Source organism: Leptopilina heterotoma, unplaced genomic scaffold, assembly GCF_015476425.1.
Source record: "Leptopilina heterotoma isolate Lh14 unplaced genomic scaffold, ASM1547642v1 Lhet_24, whole genome shotgun sequence".
Taxonomy (NCBI): Eukaryota; Metazoa; Arthropoda; class Insecta; order Hymenoptera; family Figitidae; genus Leptopilina; species Leptopilina heterotoma.
This window is the reverse complement of record NW_025110956.1, coordinates 4,256,583-4,275,284: the sequence shown is the minus strand read 5'-3', so window position 1 is coordinate 4,275,284 and position 18,702 is coordinate 4,256,583. Positions and strand designations below refer to the sequence as shown.

Below are 18,702 nucleotides of genomic sequence, written 5' to 3'. Positions count from 1 at the left end.
ATTTTTTTTTTTTTTTGAGAAATTGAAATCAAATTTTTAAGAAAAATTACATTTTTTGATCAATTCTTGTAAAATTGTATTAAAAATATTTGAAATTCTATGATGAATTTTATCATTTTTATGAAAATAATTCAATTATTACGAAAAATGTTATTAAAATATTTAAAAAGAATTGAATTTCCGTTAAAACATTTGTTATTTTTTAAAATAATTGAATTCTTCATAAGAATTTTATAAACATTTTTTTAAATAATTAATTTTTTCGAAATATAATATAAATATTATGGAAATTTTATTTTATATAATTGAATTCTTGTGTAAAACTTTATTTGTGAAAATAATTAAATTTTTTAATTAATTTAAAATAGTATTAAAAATAATTGAAATTCTTGGACGAGTTTTATTATATAAATAAATAGTAGATTTTAGTAGATGAGTTCGAAGCTTGCAGAAAATATCATCGGGTTGTTTAAATAGAAAAAAATTGGACAATTTGATATGTTTTACATAAATTTTATTAAAAATGTAAAAGTTTGTTATTTTTCCTCTCATGTAAATTGTTGTACAAATAAAATTAATTTTATAAACTAACTTATTAAACTGTACAATTTAGTTTAAATAATATTTAAAGAATGTAATCAAATGAGATTTCTCTTTCACTCAAATAAAATCATTTTATTTATATAAATTAATATTACAGTCGAACCTGTTGGAATGCAACTCTATTTTAAAAATTTGTTTGCATTCAAAAATGTCAAACAAGAATTGCTCATAGTTCCAGAATATTGTAAAAATATTACAAAATTGAATTATAAAACAATTTTTTAAGGGTTGCTTATTGTAATAAAATTTAAAAAATCGAGTTTTATTTGGACAGGTTTCACTGTATCACAGTTTTTCTGCCGATATCAAATTGAGACAAAAAACGAATCAAAAGTGTTGCGAAAGAACGTTTTGATTCGTTTTTTTGTCTCAATTTGATATCTGTAGAAAAAGTGTGATATTATGATATAATAATTTATAAAAATTTTCTATTGATTTTAATTACAAATCACTCATATTTAACTTGTTCTGTCAGTTACAGAAAAAATTGAAATCATTCGAACATGAAATTACGTGTGTAATGAATAAATGAGATGCAATTAGTGCGTATTAATATTAAAACATTCGCTTTCGATTTTAAAAAATACGATTATTAAGAAATTCTCGTCATTCTTGTTGAAATTACACACATTATATTTGTTTAAAAAAATAAAAAATTTGTTTTGATTTTTTTTTTAAATTTGAAACTTTTTTTTTTTTAAGTGACATCATATCGACAGTAGGCAGTGTCTTTTATGAGATTTTGGTTGATCCACTCTTCAGCTGGCGATTGATTTGAAAGTGTTAGAGCGTGATTTTCCACTTCGGTTAGAACTCGTAAAAGATTCCCACCTACAAGTTTCTTTATGTCCGAAGCCGACCATCTTCTGTCTCTTGTTAATTCTGCTAATAGAAGAGGATAGCCGGAGACGTCGGGAAGTTCCGTCGGAGGACTGTAATAAATGTGATTTAGTCATTTTAAAATAGTGCAATAATAAAAATAAAGAAACAAAAGAAAAAATTCTTTTATTCATTAAGATAGGTTTTCTGTTTGCAGAATTTAGGTCCATTAGTGTCGAAAATTTAGGGCCTGAACCAGAACCAAAAATTTTTTAAAACTAAACTCAAACTTTGATTTTGACTCTTTTCGATTCTGGAAAAAAAATGTTCGACTTTCAGCGTCGACGCTAATTTTTATTTTATAATTTACCTTAAAATTCCGTCATAACCAGCACCGAAGCCGACATGATTGACGCCGGCCGTATTTCTTATGTGGTTTATGTGTGCTAAATAACAATATAAAAGATAATCAGTAAGACGAAATAAATAAAGTGTATCATCGATGATTTCTTATCGATGTTGGAAATGATTTTTTTGTGTAATTACCTATAACGTCGAACAGAGAAGCTTTATCTCCACAACTGAGATGAGCACTATCAAAACTAACCATAACGAGGCCACCATTAAGAGACTGGAACAGAAAAATCTCAAATGTCTTATCTCTTAGAGAATAGTTCAAAAGTTTTTCTATACATTCGATAAATTTCTTCGTCATCTTTCTTGACAGATAAATTTTTTTAACTTATCGTCAAATTTTATCGAGTGAAAAAGAAAAATACTGTTGATAACTATTGTGTACAAACAAGTTTTTTTTGTTTCTGTATTGTACATGGAAATGTAATCTTATGTATGGAAGAAATGAACAATGAGGACTTTTTATTGTATTTATAAGTACAAAAAAAAAAAAAAAAAAAAAAATAGAATAAATAGAAAATAGATATTTTCTATTTATTGTTTGTTTTTTTGTACTGCAGGCTTCGCACTTATCTACTAAAATGTACTATTCATTACTTTTTTTACGTTATGCTACTATTTGGATACTTATTTAGATTGCAGCCACTAAACGCAACAATTTCTGTTTTTTTTTTTTTTTTTTTGAAAATTTCCAGTACTTTAAATTTGCTAATACTAGAAACCAAAAAACTATTGTAAAAAATTATAATAAAATTCTTTAAAACAACTCAATTAATTTCTAAAAAATATTCGACATTCAATTATTTTCAATATCGAGTATTTTCATAAAATTTTGCAAAAGAATTGAAGTATTTAAAAAAGAATTGATAAAATTTATCTAAAATTCAATTATTTTCATAAATAATAAAATTTTCACAGCAATTCAATTAATTTAGAATAGCATTTTCCAAAAAATTTCGAAAAAATCAATTATTTAACAAAATTTTTATACAATTCCTCACAAAAATTCAAATACTCAATTCAATATTTCTCTAATCATAACATTTTTCATGGAAATTCTATTTTCTAAAAAAATGTTTGATAAAATTCTAAGTAAGAATTCAATTATTTTCATAAATAATAAACCTCATCGAAGAATTTCAATTATTTTTAATACTATACTTTAAATTAATTAATCGAAAAATTCAATTATTTTCACAAATAAAACTTTTCACAAGAATTCAATTATATAAAATAAAATTTTCATATTTATTATATTTCGAAAAAATTAATGATTTAAAACAATGTTTATAATATTCTTATGAAGAATTCAATTATTTTAAAAATGAACAGAATTTTTAACGGAAATTCAATTTTTTTTTAAATATTTTAATAAAATTTTTCGTAATAATTCAATTATTTTCATAAATAATAAAATTCATCATAGAATTACAATTATTTTTAATACAATTTTACAAGAATTGATCAAAAAATGTAATTTTTCTTTAAAATTTGATTTCAATTTCTCAAAAAAATAAATTATTTAAAAAAATGTTTTTTTAAAAAAAATTTTATAAGAATTCAATTATTTCCAAAAATATTAGAATTTATCACAGAAATTGAATTATTTTCAAATATTTTAATAAAAATGGTTCGAAAAAAATCAATTATTTTAAATACAATTTTAATTAAATTGTTTTGAAATAATTCAATTATTCTTTTAGATTTTAATAAAATTTTTCGTAATAATTCAATTATTTTCATAAATAATAAAATTCATGGCAGGATTTCAATTATTTTTAATACAATTTTATAAGAATTGATCAAAAAATGTAATTTTTCTTAAAAATTTAATTTGAATTCCTCGAAAAAATCAATTATTTAAAAAATGTTTTTTTTAATTTTCTGGAAGAATTCAATTATTTATAAAAATATTAGAATTTTTCTCAGGAATTCAATTCTTTTTAAACATTTTAATAAAGTTTTTCGCAATAATTCAATTGTTTTCATAAATAATAAAATTCTTCTCAGGAATTCAATTATTTTTGAAAATTTTAATAAAATTCTTAGCAACTATATTCAATTATTTTCATAAATAATATAATTAATATAATTATTAAAGATAAATAACAAAATTATTCCCGAAAATTCAATTATTTTGAGGCATTTTTATAAAATTCTTTGCAAAATTCAATTGTTTTCATAAATAACAATATTCATCACAAGAATTCGATTATTTTTAAAAGTAATAAATTTCTTTTTGGAAATTCACTTGTCTTTAAAAATTCTAATAAAATCGTTCGTAAGAATTCAATTATTGTCCAAAATTTTAATTGAATTCTTTGTAAAATTTAATTATTTTTAAAAACTTTACGCAATTCAATGATTTTCAATATCTACTATTTTCATAAAATTTCCAAACAGATTTCAATTATTTAAAAATTTTTTGTAAAAATCTTCGTGAGAATTGAATTCTTTTCATGAATAATAAAAATTTCTGAGGAATTCAATTATTTAAATTAGAACTTGCATAAAATTAGACGAAGTTGAAGTCCATAACGTTTGTCAACGAAATAAATTTATTTAATGCATTCAAGTATTATTTTTAATTTAATATTTAATTGCAAAATAATTATTATCAAAATATAAACATCAATCTTTTATTTCGAACTATTTTTGTGACAATATTGCAGCGTCATTTTTAATTAATTTACTAAGTTTAAAATTTTTTTTCGTTGATCAACGTTGTGGACTTCAACATGGTTAAAATTAGTCGAAAAAAATCAATTATTTAATTTAGAAGTTGCATAAAATTAGTCGAAAGAAATCAATTATTTAAAAATTTTTATAAAATTCTTCGCAAGAATTAAATTATTTTTATAAATATTTAAATTCTTTCATTAATAATATGAAATTCGTTGCAGGAATTTAATTTATTAGCAGGATAAGAAAGAAGTAAATATTTTTGATGAAAATTAGAAAAAAGTCAGGAAAATAAAAAATATGGAATGGAATTTTTTGTCAGTTTTGTGAAGTGTCTAAAACGATTTTTTTCTGGTCGTCAAGTTTAATTTTTCGATAGCTATTTTTTTGCTACTTTTTTTTTTTAATTTGAAAGCTACTTTTTGCTATTTTTTTAAAAATTAATTATCGAGTGCGAAGTCTGGTACTGTGAGAAAAATAGAGGGGACTGTTGGGAATGGTCAGTACTTTTGAATGCAGCATTGATTATAAAAAGAAATATTTTCCGAGTAAGTTACTGATATACGAAATGAAGTTCTCTTACTAGATTTCTTAACACATCATCTGGAACGTTATTTGATGAGTTGCAAAGACTTCTTGCAGCGCTGTGAGAAAAAATAACTGGCGCTTTTGTAACAGCCAGTGCATCCTTCATGGTTCTTATCGAAACATGAGAGAGATCAACTAACATTCCTAATCTATTGAGTTCTCTGACAACGGCTTTTCCAAATTCAGAGAGACCATCACTGTGAAAATCCATTGGGGCATCTTTATTCGGATCTTCGACTGATGATGAATCGGCCCTGAAATCGAAATTTTTAGAGATTAAATATTTACACCTATATCATCAGAGATTAAAGTCTCTGAAGTCGACGTCGACTTTCAGCGACGAAAACAATTCGTTTTTGCTTCGAACCAAGAAAATAAAAACCAAGAAAATAAAATAGTTTTCTTACGAAAACTATTTTATTTTCTTGGTTCTAAGCAAAAACGAATTGTTTTATGATTTGAGCTCTTTCGAAAACTGTTTTATTTCCTTGGTTCTAAGCAAAAACGAATTGTTTTATGATTTTCGTTGTCTTTGAGTTTTCGAAAGAAAACTATTTTATTTTCTTGGTTCTAAGCAAGAAAGGAATTGTTTTTTGCTTTGAGTTCAAATTGTACTATGCGAAAAGTTTCAACAGGTTAGAAATAATTTTTGAAAGAAGTGATTGAAAGAATTAAGGTTTTCTTTGATAGCTTGAGTAGCTTTTAGGAACAGATTTTTTTTTGGGTTTAGAGTGAAAAAGACGCACCATGGTGTGTTGCATTTGTGAGTTAGCGTCATGTAGCGGGCGCCAAGTAAGTGAAAACTTCTCAAAACAGCCATTGATGATCCTATACTGTGACCACCTTCAATGCCAACTAAACTGGCAATAACGCCATCCTTGTGTGCCCTTTTTAGTTCATCGCTCGAGGTCACCAACCTCATCCTTCTTGGATATTTTGAGGCGAGTCTACGAACAACGTCTATTTGCTCTAATGTTAATTGCACTGCGTCTAAAAATTGTGCCTCGCATGGTACGTAGGCCGACCAAAATTGTGCACCAACGATGCCTTGGTGAAGGCGAACTAGGTCAGTTTGCCATTGCGGTCCCCAAGTGATATTTTGAGACAGATCATCCTGGAAAGGAATGTTTCTCACACTTCCCTGATATTTTCGCAGTTTCCACGCGAAATCGTTGTGACTGGAAATTTATAACTCTCTAAATTATTTAATCACTCATCTGAATCAGTAGTTTTCTCCTAATTAACTCTCTAAATTTTAAATTTGAATTAGGCAACCCCTTTTTTCCTCTACTTTATCACATTCAATTAATAATCCTCTAAAACATTTAAAATTAAGCATATTCTCCCCTTTTCTTCCTTTTTTTTATAGAGAAACTTACGAGTTTTTAGTTATGATGAGGAAAAAAATTTGTACCTTAAACTTTACCCTTTTTTTGTTTCTTAATTAATAGTTATAATGACTAATTTTTAGTTTAATTCACTTTCAAGATATATGTCGGAATAATTAAAATTATTATTAGTAATTGCTTCAATTTGTTAAATTTAACAGGGTTGCCACAGGTCAGGGAAAAGTCTGGGATTATTATTAAAAGTACTGGAAAAAATTAAATGTTTAGAATTTATAAAAAAATTCTGAATTTTTGTGACTTTGTTTGCCTCATAAACTATGAAACTACCTCAAATTCTAAAAAAACCTTAATTTTTTCTATTTTTGACAATAATTTATTTTAAATAACTTAATTCTATTGAAGAACTGACATAAAATTATTATTTATAAAACATTTAGTGAAGTATTTTTTTGAAAAATTTTAATTTCAATTCTGTTGAAATTAGTTTCAATTTTAAAAATTTCAACGCAATTCTTTAAAAGAATTCAATTATTTTAATAAATATTATAATTAAAATAGTGACCAAGTGATAACTTCAAAAAAATAATAAATATTAAAATTCTTTTCAGAAATTCAATGATTTTCAAAAATTTTAAAAAACATTCTCGTCAACATTTCAATTATCTTTCTAAATCTAAATAGCAAAATTCTTCGTAGAAATTCAATTATATTCAGGAATTTTTATAAAATTCATTGTGAAATTAAATTATTTTCGAAAATAATAATATTCATCGACAAAATTCAATTATTTTCGAAATTTACAAAATTCTTCGCAAAAATTCAATTATTTTCAAAAATAACAATATTCATTGCAAAAATTCAATTATTTTCGCAAAAATGTAAAAAAAAGTTGTCATCAATATTTCAATTATTTAATTAATTCGCAAGAATTCAATTATTATTAGTCTATTATTTAATTTTAATAAAATTCATGGCAAATTTTCAATTATTTTCGTAAAAATTTAAAAAAAAACATTCTCGTCAACATTTCAATTATCTTTTTTCTAAATAGCAAAATTCTTTTTCAAAATTCAATTATATTCAGAAATTTTTATGAAATTCAATGTAAAATTCAATTATTTTCATAAATAACAATATTCATCGCAAAAATTCAATTATTTTCGAAATTTATAAAATTCTTCGCAAAAATTCAATTATTTTCAAAAAATCTAAATAAAATTGTCGTCAATATTTCAATTATTTAATTAATTCACATGAATTCAATTATTTTCAAAAGTGATAGAATTCAATTATTGTTAAAGAATTTAATAAAATTCTTGGCAAAATTTCAATTATTTTCAAAATTTTTTCTCAATTCAATAATTTTCAATATCTTTGCAGAATTTCAATAATTTTTAATGCAATTTTAATAGAATTTCTCGAAAAATTTAATTATTCTTAAAAATGTTATTAAAATTCGTCGAAAGAATTCAATTATTTAAAAATTTGTTGAAAATTCAAAAATTCAGTAAAATTTATGTTTGAATTTAAATAATTGAATTTTTGTAGAATTTTCTAATTAAAATTGATTGAAAAATTAATTTCACTTAAAGTTTTAGATAATAATTGAATTTTTGAGAAGTCAGTAATAATTGAAATTTTTAGAAATATTTTAATTTTGTAAAAATTTCAAATAAACATCTTTGAAAATTTTAATTTTTTATACTTTTAATTAAAAATTCTATGGAACTAATTTTTTTCAAGAAACATAATCGAATTTTTTAAAAATTATTTCAAGTTTTTATTTTCCTACTTATATTTAATTAAAAAATTTCCGAATAATCGAAATTTCGTAAAATTGAATTGTAAACCAATGGATTTGAAAGTTCTTTTAAAAATTTTTTTATGATTATTAAAAGTAATTGATTTAAAGAAGAATTTTTGTTAAAAATTCTAGAAAATAATAATTGAATTTAAATTATGAAAATAATTTTAAAGAAGTTTCAGAAACAATATTCTTATATTATAATATAAAATAATAATGTTATCACTCGGTCACCTTTAATTATTATAAGGTATTGAATTTTAAAAGGCTTGAATTAGAAATTTTTAAAATCTTAGTTCCCATGGAAAAATAATAGTGATTAAAAATTTATTTGAAAATGAAGTTATATTGAAATTAAATTTTTGTGGCAACCTTATTCAAATTTAATTCTTTAGTAGAAAATTGCTAATTTTGATTCAGAGAGGAGAAAAATATTGATATAATTTTTTTTTGTTTTTATTATTATATATTGTAATTTTTTTTTGGTATTGAACTTTTTTTACAAAAAAGATACAACACTAAAAACATGCTTTTAGTGTTGTATCTTTTTTGTTGTAGGTATTTAATTATTGTTTATTTATTTTATTTTTTTAATATATATTTGTTTTTTATACTAACCCGTCGATGAGAGGAATTTCTGATAAAATCCTCCTGACGACTTGAAGTCTTGCTTCTAGTAAATGTGAGCTACTTAATTCTAAGGCTAATGGTAATCCAACTCCTGCAATTAATGCACAGCCCAGTAAAAATGCACCAAAAGTCATTGCACATTTTCGCCCCACACTTCGTCCTGAAACAAAAAACAAAAAATGATAACAGTAATTACCGGACTATTTATTATGCTTAAAAAATAGTAATAAATATTTAATTTGAAGTAAATTAATAAAAAAAATTAAAAATGGATCGCAAAAATTAAAATAAGATAAATTATTAATTATTGAAATAGGTATTTACTTTTTATTAGTAAAATATTTATAGTTACTTTTTTCTCGAGGTGCAACTTTATTTTTTTCTAAAGTGGTTGAGATCACTGTGTCTTTTACATGATGATGCAGAGCGTCTCCGTTGGGTAATTTCCTCAATAGTTCTTCTGAAGAATGTTGTAAACACGTCTGAAATTAAATATTATTTTAAATTAGTAATAGAATTATTTATTTCATTTAATTTATTTATAAAAAATTTCACTTTTTTTTATTCATAAATAATTTCAATTTTTTTTTACATAAATTCAATTTTGATTATTTATAAAAAAAATTGAATAAATAAATAAATTTATTAAATAAATTTTTTATATATTATCTCGAAAACGAAGAAAAACACCTTCGTCAAATTTCAATAGAAGATAAATAACGTTGTTTGAAAAATATTTGCAAAACCACACATTTTTTAGAGGTCCGACAAAAAAGTTATAAGTGATAAAAAATGTGGAATTTTTTTTTTTTAATTTTTAAAATCACTTTTCGTCCACAAATAATAAAAAAAATTTATTTTATCTTTATCATATTAGTACGTGCAGAATGGAATGTTTTATATTTGTGGTGAGTACCAACACCTGATATTTAATATGAAATTTTTTGAAAATATGGTCGCAACGACTGTCAGAGGAAAGTCAGTGAACTCACCCATAAATAATTTCAATTTAGTTTATTTATATAGAGAAGTTTAAATTTAGTTTACTTATTTATAAACAATTACAATTTTGATTATTTATAAATAATTTCAATTTCGTTTACTTATATAAATAATTTCTATTTTGTTTATTTATAAATAATTTTAATTTTTTTAAAATAATTTCAAGTTTGATTATTTAAAAATAATTCCAATTTAGTTTATTTATAAATAGCCTCAAATTTACATTTGATTAAGTTGAGTTTTGTTTATTTATATAAATAGTTCAAATTTTGTTTTTCAAAAATAATTTCAAATTTTAATATTTATTCGTTGAACATTTCTGAGGAATAAGAACGAAAAATTTTATATTATTTTTTTATTTTTAAATATCTCATTTTTGTTCTAAATTTCGAAATTTCAAGTTAAAAAATTAATTTTTTTATTTAATAATTTATTTTCTGATAATTATCAAATAAATTTGTAATTCTTTTTAATAAAAATTTATTTATTATTTGATACAATTATTAAATTAAATACAGAAATTGTTGGTTCAAATATACAGTTTTTTTTTATTTAAATAATAAATTTGTTATTTCAAGTAAATATTTATTTTTTGATACTCAAGTAATTATTTTAAATACATAATTTTTCTCCAGTGCAGTTTAGAGGCAGTTTTAGAGATAAATGAATTTTTTATTCTAATTGAAAATAAGCAAACGTATCAAAAAATGACCACAAATTTATATCTAGTTGGAATTTTCATTTTTGATACAATTTATTATTTGAATACAAATTACAATATAATTTGTTAATTTTATTTTTAAACTTTAATTTTATAATTTAATTTTAAAATTGTAATTTTTAAAATTTAGTAGTAAAATTTTATTTTTTAAATATAGTTTTAAAATTCATTTTTTAAAATTTACTTCTAAAATTAAACTTTATTCGAATTTGACATTTTTTTCAGTAAAATTTTATTTCCAATTATTATTACATGGAATATTGTTTTCTTCCATAATTAAAAACAAATAATTTTTATTAAAATTTGAAAAAAAAATTTTTTTGCGGTTGATTTTGTTTTTTATAATCAGTGGCCGATAGAAAGAAATTTTTCAAATATATATAAATAAACTGTTGATTATAGAATTTTTATTCACCAAACAATACCTCTAGGATGTCGACTTCATTTCGTCTTGGTGGTCCTGAATGATAAACTGTCCCATCCCTACCGACCCCATACAAGTCAAACATAATATATTTTTTTATTTTTTGTAATTCTGAAATTAACAACGTATTTCTCTTACAACAAGGTGTGCCAGACTCATCTTCTGAATCAATAGAGGCGCTTGCGCCAACCCCTTATCGACCCAAAACCGTAAAATATTTCAAACTTTGGGGAATTTAATTTGCAGTTAATTAGTTATTTATTTATTTATTTTGCTATTTTGAAAGTGTTGAATTTTTTTTAAATATTATATCGTTTAATATTTATTTTATCGTTAAAAATTAATTCAATGAGTATTTTTTAATAAATTTGTTTAGATTGTTAATAATTCAAGTTGTTGCAAATTTATTCATTACAATAAGTCGAATATTTATAATTTATATATTTTTTTAGAAAGTAATTAATTAGGACTAATTATACTTCCAACGTAATTAGTGATAATTAGTATTAATTACCCCCTCCCCTCTCTGACAACCCTGATTTATTTTTTTTTCGAAAAGTATAATTATTTTTCTAAATGAATAAAAGTTTCTGAATTAATGCATTATTCCCATATTTCTATGTTTTGAATAATTTTTTGTAGTTTTTATATTTTTATTTTTTATTTTTGTCTTTTTTGTCGGAAAAGAATTTGAAAAATTCGCGCCGTAATGTGTCACTTCCGAGATGCGCAAACGACATGCGTACTCGTGACGCGGTTGTTGCATTTCTCGCGCCGGACGACGCCATATTGTTTGAAAAGTCGTTTGTGTGATATCGTGCATCGCACTTTGTATTTTGTTTGTTTCGTGTGCCCCAGTTGGGAAAACTACAAAAATTCCGCGCAATATGAAGAAAACAAAGGACGTGTCGGAAGAGGACGAATATTCTGCGGACGATCCTGAAGAAGTCGAAGGTGGAGGTTCAGAGGAAGATTGGGCACAGGAGGCAGGAGCAGAAGTAAGAGCCCCACGCCACTTAATTTTAATACTTCTCTATCGCTTTATTCATCGATCCATGTTTTAATTAATAAATTTACTCGACTCCGCTAAAAATATTCCATTTTTCTCTCATTCACGAGACATTATTTCGAACCGATATTCAAACATAGGTCGCGATCGAAAATCCATAAAAAAAATAACTTGTGATTTCGAGAATAAACTTTCAACAAGTATTTTGCAACAATGAATTTTGGCAATTTTTTTTTATTGTTAGGATAAATTAGAGTTTAAAGAGATAAGAGAGGGTGTTGATTTTGTTTTATAAACATTGTACGTTTGGCATTGATTCTCATTAAATCGATTATTATGATGAGTTATTCACTGAGAAAAGTTGAGCAAGTTTTATATACTTGACTTCCGCCCAATGCTTGTGTACCACGCTTCTTGTTTTTCTTGGAGATATTAGTTTTATTTTTACAGACAAAATATTTGTGTTTTTTTTTGGATGAAATTTATTTATTGAGTTTAATTTATGAACTTTGGGTAGTGAGTGATAATGTCATATTTGAGAGCTTTTGTTCTTTAGCTTTATGAATTGTGGCATTCACGAGCTTTCATTGCCGGCCGGCCAATGGCGCCGGCTTTATTCATTATTTCAAACTAATTTTGTCATCTATCTTTGCTTGACAAAGTAGCGTCCTTCATGATTTAATTCTTGTTGGATTTTGCAAATTGAATAATTATTATTTTATCTGCAAGTTCATTTTGATGAAATTTGTTTTTATTTTTGCTGTTTGTTTATTGATTTTGCTTTGCTTTGAGGCAAGTAAGACGAGAGTGCGTCATTAATCAATAGAAGTTTCTTTATCATTTAAATTGATTACAGAAAAACTTTCTATTCTGTTCATCTAATTTTGTAGATGGTGTATTAAAATTCAGCACTATTGCATGAAATGGTTTTTTTTTTAAATTTATCACTCAAGGTCATTATTGAAAAAACATTGTGTTTTTAGTCTTTTACCTGAATTTGTTTTGTGATAAAATATTTTTGAGAAACTGACACTGAAGAAGAGAAGAAGTGTTGAATTTTTAAGTGATCAAGTGAATTTGAACAGAATTTTTAAGAAACGTTTTTGAGAAAAAAATTTCACAAGTTCATTGAGCAAATTCTGAATAATTGGTAGGAAATATTATTTATTTATTTATGTAAATTTTATTTTTCTCTTTTGTAAAAGTCTTTTTTATTTTTTTCTATTTTTATACTAAAATTTTCGTGTGGAAAAAATAAAGATTGTTGCTCATTTATAATATTAATTTGTTTTTTATATTTTTTATTTCTATTCTGATATTTTTGTGTGGAAAAATAAAGATTGTTTTTTATTTTTAAAGTTTATTTGTTTTTTATTTTTTTTTCTATTTTTATTCTGAAATTTTGTGTGTGGTTAAAATAAAGATTCTTACTTATGTATTTTTAATATTAATTTTCTTTTGTATTTTTCTATTTTTATTCTAAAACTTTTGTGTGGTAAGAAGAAAATTTATTACTTATTGAAATAACAACAAAATAGTTAATATTAATTTGTTTTTTATTTTTTACTCCTTTTATTCTAAAACTTTTCTGTGGTAAAAATTTAATTTATTACTTATTAAAATAACAAAATACTTATTTGATTTTAATTTTTTTGTTTTTATTCGAAAAATTTTTTGGTTTAATAATAAGAATTGTTATTTATTTTTCAAATTAATTTTAGGGTGCTACTAAGAAACGACCTCAGAGGGGTGCAAAAAAACGACAACATAATGAAGATGAAGAAGAGGAAGAGGAGGAAGATGACGAGGAGGAGGAAGACGATGAAGAGGATGAGTCTGATTCCGATCCAGAACAAAAACCAAAAAAGAAGAGACGTTCTAAGAAAGAGGAAGAGGAGGAGGAAGATTCAGATGACAATGGTTTTGAGAACACAACAGGATTTCCACCCAAAGATTACACTGTAAGTATGAATAAAAATTAATTTCTCTGTGTGACAATTATTTTGACAGAGAAATTATATTCTGGAAAATAATTGAATTTTAAAAGAGTTACTAGTAAAAAATTTTCAACTTTCTTTCACTTTTTCGAATTAATTCAATTGGCAAAGAATCTAATGAAAATTATCAAAAATAATGGAGTTAAAGCCTCTATTTAATTATATTTACTTCGAGTAGAAATTTTCAAATTTTTGTATAATTAATTAAATAATTTAAATTTTAGTCTGGGGCTTTTGTCGTCGCAAAAACAGATATCGGCCAAAACACAGATCCCACCTTGTGGAGGATAGACGGAAAAGCACTTCTTCAAAAGTATTTACCCTTCAAAGATGATGGAAAGACATTGTATAAAAGCACATCGACCGTGAGTGATAATGATTTTTTATAGTTTTTGTATTAATTTCCTATTAATAGTTTTAGTATTAATTTCATATTCGTAATTTAGTATTAATTTCTGTCCTTTTTTGTTATTTTTTGCTGTAAATTTTCATGTTTAACGGGTATTTTCTTTTTAGTATTCTGGATGGTCTGTAAACAACAAGGATAAATATCTTGCTGCACAAGTTACCTTCAAGGTGCAAAATAGGTCCGAAACAATTGTAGAACTACATCTCGATACACAGCAGCAAGAAGTAGTCAAGTGAGTTACTCGAAAAAGCGAAGTTTTATTTACCCCCTTTTTTTCATTTTAAAAGAAAATAGTTTCTTTTCCATAAAATTGAAATCCATAATGTTGATGAGTGAAAAAGAATTGATAATATTCGAATATTAATTTTAAGATGCAGTTAAAAAATAATTTAAAAATACAACAATATTGAAACATGAATAAAAATCTAGTTTTTTAATAATAGTGGCAATATTGTTGCGTTATTTTTGAATAATAAACTTATTAAAACTTTTTTTTCGTTGATCAACGTTGTGGATCAATTTCTTCTCCAGGCGTTAGTGAAGTTCACAAAATAATCAAGAATTAAGAAGAAAAAATAGTTTTTCCATTAATATTTTTTATAAATCTTTTAAAAATGTTTTACATACTTTCTTGATCAGTAATTTGAAATTAAATTGAAAAACGAAAAATTTTTTTACTTGCCTTGTGAAGAATATTTTTTTTCTTTTAATCTTTGATCGAAAATATTCTGAACTTCATTAACGCCTTTTTCTGTTATAAAATTAAACCAAAAAAAGAAAAATTTGAATAAAAAATATTTTTCTTTTTTCAGAGAAGAGAAGGAGGATTAAGTATAGCTCGAATGCGTTCTTGTCTGTTTATATGAGTTAAGGTACAATAAGACATTTTTCAAATATATGGACACATCCACGCAGTGGACAAAGTGGTATTTTCAAAAAGAAAATAAAAAAAGAAGAAGAAAAAATTTAATTGTGAAGTAAAGAATGATCAAATTATGTGCTAACGACTGGACGAAATTGTATGACTGATAGTTTTTGAGCTCAAAACATATTTTTTTGTTTTCTTTACAAATTAAAAGAAAAATACACACATATATACACTTAAATTAAAGTTATGTAAACGAGTGTCTGTTCTATGTGTATCTGAAAAAAAAGAAGAAGAAATACCACAGTGTTCTGCGAATTTTTAATTTCTTTGTACATTATGGACTCGTTAACTTAATGTAGCATATTGCTCAGTTCTATTTTTAATGTATTGTGCTTTGTATCTAACTAAACTTTTTTTTTTTAATGTTCAGTAAAAGCAGACAAAAAGGTATAATAAGCATTTACATAATTTGTGTCATGATTTGTTATTAGAAAGCAAATCCGCAAAAAAAGTTAATTTGTAACGTAAACATTATGTATTATTCGAAACTTAGCAAAGTTTTGTAATTATATGATTCGCATTGATTTACATTAATAATAATCTAAATTATGAAAATGAATCGAATGTTGTTCTTTCTGTGTGTTATTTTTTTGAAGGAAAATGATTTTTTCAGTGTTTTATGAATTTCATTTTTTTATTTCATCATAGAAATATAGAAAAGTACAGACCTCGGATATTATGACTTTTTTTTACTATTTTCAAAAAATTATAGTGTGAAAAATAACTATAGGCAAATCTTTCACAAAATTCCTTTTGAATAATTTTTCTAATTAAATTTTCGAAACATACAATTAAAAAAATTTGAATAATTGAAATTTAGTAAAATTTGATTGAAATTAAATGATTTTTTTCAAGTATTTTATTAGAATTTTCGAAAATCAACTTTTGGAGAATTTTAAGTGCAAATTTGGAAAATAATTGATTTCTCAAAAATTTGAATGAAATTGTTTTAAAACAATTTTGTGGAAATAAGAACAAACATTTTTGTGGACAAGGCGAAATAAAAAACGTGATATGAGCAGAAATTTTGGACTTATATTTCAAATATAAGTACAGTCGAACCTGGATAAGTGGTCCCTTGATAAGTGGGAATCCTCTTTAAGTGGAACTTTCTTTGCAGTCCCTGCACAAGTAATTTGACCTTAACTGACCTGGATAAGTGGACCAAAGTTCTTGTTCCACTTATAGAGGTATTCCACTTATCCAGGTCAGTTAAGGTCAAATTACTTGTGCAGGGACTGCAAAGAAAGTTCCACTTAAAGAGGATTCCCACTTATCAAGGGACCACTTATCCAGGTTCGACTGTAATAATATACAATATAATTTGATATAAACTATTGTTCCCTAAGTTGTGTATTACAGCTGGTTTAGAAATCACAGTAATTTTTTTTTTAGAGCTGACGAAACTGGTTTTAAACGCTTATTCTAAATATAACATATAAAATTAAATTTCTAGACGTATAAAAATGTCTGTCTCGTTGGTAAATTTACCTCGACTATTCACGAGGTAGAAACACCAAAACTTTTAGTTTATATATGTATCCACAACACGAAGTTGAAGTCCTCGATGTTGATCGACGAAAAAAAATTGTTTTCAGTGTTCGAATATTATTTTTTGATAATATTTGATTTTGTTGATACAACAATTATTGTTTGAAAAATAAAAATCTTTCTTTTTCCTCATGAGGAGTTTTTGTATTTTTTTATATTTTTGTGGCAAATTTTATGTTTATTGAGTATTACACTTGGACAATTTTTTTCGTAGATCAACGCTGTGGACTTGAACTTGGTTCCAAAAGATCAAACCTCAATAGTGTCACTGGGGTTTAAGCAGCCGTGATAAATGCAGAAAAATGTTTTAGTAATTGGAATAATTGGCAATTTATCTAAAGAAAAAAAAGAAGACAGTAGCAAATTTACTGTTATTGGAGGTCGAAAATGTAGTTAGTAGCCAAATGGCAAACGGAATGTTCTGTACATAAGAAGTTTTCTACATTTTCGAAATGTAATTTACAATTTTCGATTCAACGTAAATTCAACTTAAAATAATTTACATTCAACGCCTATCCATTAGAACAAAAATTGTCTCGTTTTTTATTTGACAAGGAATAATATTTATATATATATATATTTAGGCTCGAGAGGATTTATCTGGTGTTAACTATTAGTGGAAGCCATCAGCAGTCTAATTGTTGCATGAAAGAAAAATACAGACTAAAAATAACAAGCTCCTTGTTTAAACTTTCACAGAACGTTTAATCTTGAAATCAATTAAAAAAATTTTTTTCTCAAAGTGAATTTAATTTTAAATGGATTTTTTCATTTTTAATCCATCTTTTTATGAAGGACAAAAATCCCTCCTTTTTTGTTAAGGATAGAAATCCTTTTTATAGAGGATAAAAAATCCTTTTTGTAGAGAATAAAAATCCTTTTTGTATCTTTTTTTATAAAGGACGAAAATTTTTTTTGATCTTTATATCTATTTTACAAAGAAAATTCGGAAAATTGTTTTTATATTAATAATTGTGTATTGGAAAATTGTGTCGAAAATTTTTGAATATTTTTTTTAAATTGATTAACAATTTTTAAGTATAGGTATGCAATAAATAGGATGAGATTTATTACAGAAGTAATTGACGGGTGTGGTCCCTTAGAAATGGGTCGAGAATATGTGCAATGACTTTAGTATTTTTTACTAAAATGCAATTTTTCTTTAATTCTGTTCCCTTTTGTGAGAATTTAAAATTCTCGTTTAAAAAATATTAAAATTAATTAAAATATAATTATTATATAATATACTTTCGCTTAATAACAATTAATCTACTTTTAAGTTTATTATCAACATAATCTGAGTTAATAATTAATTATTCGCGAATAATTAATTATTTACGGGAAAAAAAGAATTTTACTGGCTGTAATCTAGATTATAGAGAATATACATATAAGGAACAATTGTAACAATGTATTAACAATATAAATAGCAAAATTTAGAATTAATTTTCTAAAAATTAAAAATAATTTCTGGAAGTTGGTAATTATTTACAGAATATCTTTTATATTATTTCCGAAGAAAATTTCTTGACAAAAATTAGAAAAATTTACTTCGGTAGTAGTAGATGCTCCGGAAATAATAATTTTTTAATAACAAATTGTATTAGGTTCGATGAAAATTTAAAAAATTTCTATACAAAAATTATTAACAATATTATATTGTTATATTAAATGTTAAAATCTAGATTACAATATAATTTTGTAAAATCCATTTTTCCCCGTGCTGTAAATTTTTAATTCCTCTTTTTAAAAACTTAACATTTTTAATTAAA

The 18,702-nt window shown here is 24.0% G+C and overlaps 2 protein-coding genes across 2 annotated transcripts; one reads left to right on the top strand and one right to left on the bottom strand.

The window, feature by feature from the left end:
- Nucleotides 1–548: 548 nt before the first annotated feature.
- Nucleotides 549–11,212, bottom strand: LOC122502868 (dipeptidase 1-like). Its single transcript, XM_043613174.1, has 8 exons — nt 11,038–11,212; nt 9,242–9,371; nt 8,878–9,049; nt 5,853–6,284; nt 5,102–5,360; nt 1,969–2,053; nt 1,793–1,868; nt 549–1,535 (listed from the first exon to the last, which is right to left on the bottom strand). The coding sequence occupies exons 1-8, from the start codon at nt 11,119–11,121 to the stop codon at nt 1,301–1,303; spliced, it is 1,473 nt and encodes a 490-aa protein (XP_043469109.1). The 5' UTR covers nt 11,122–11,212; the 3' UTR covers nt 549–1,300.
- Nucleotides 11,213–11,815: 603 nt separating this feature from the next.
- LOC122502867 (nucleolin-like) lies at nt 11,816–15,938 on the top strand. The gene is made up of 5 exons (XM_043613173.1): nt 11,816–12,034; nt 13,767–14,006; nt 14,267–14,407; nt 14,559–14,683; nt 15,264–15,938. The coding sequence occupies exons 1-5, from the start codon at nt 11,924–11,926 to the stop codon at nt 15,280–15,282; spliced, it is 636 nt and encodes a 211-aa protein (XP_043469108.1). The 5' UTR covers nt 11,816–11,923; the 3' UTR covers nt 15,283–15,938.
- Nucleotides 15,939–18,702: the final 2,764 nt, after the last annotated feature.

Bases quoted from the DNA above. Each gene is read 5' to 3' on its own strand.
- LOC122502868 (XM_043613174.1), bottom strand. From the start codon at position 11,121: ATGTTTGACTTGTATGGGGTCGGTAGGGATGGGACAGTTTATCATTCA. The intron at 9,050-9,241 runs GTAACTATAAAT...TTTTTGTTTCAG, and splicing joins AGTTGCACCTCGAGAAAAAA to GACGAAGTGTGGGGCGAAAA. The intron at 2,054-5,101 runs GTAAGAGAACTT...TTTCTGTTCCAG, and splicing joins ATGATGTGTTAAGAAATCTA to TCTCTTAATGGTGGCCTCGT.
- LOC122502867 (XM_043613173.1), top strand. From the start codon at position 11,924: ATGAAGAAAACAAAGGACGTGTCGGAAGAGGACGAATATTCTGCGGAC. The intron at 12,035-13,766 runs GTAAGAGCCCCA...AATTAATTTTAG, and splicing joins CACAGGAGGCAGGAGCAGAA to GGTGCTACTAAGAAACGACC. The intron at 14,007-14,266 runs GTAAGTATGAAT...TTTAAATTTTAG, and splicing joins TTCCACCCAAAGATTACACT to TCTGGGGCTTTTGTCGTCGC.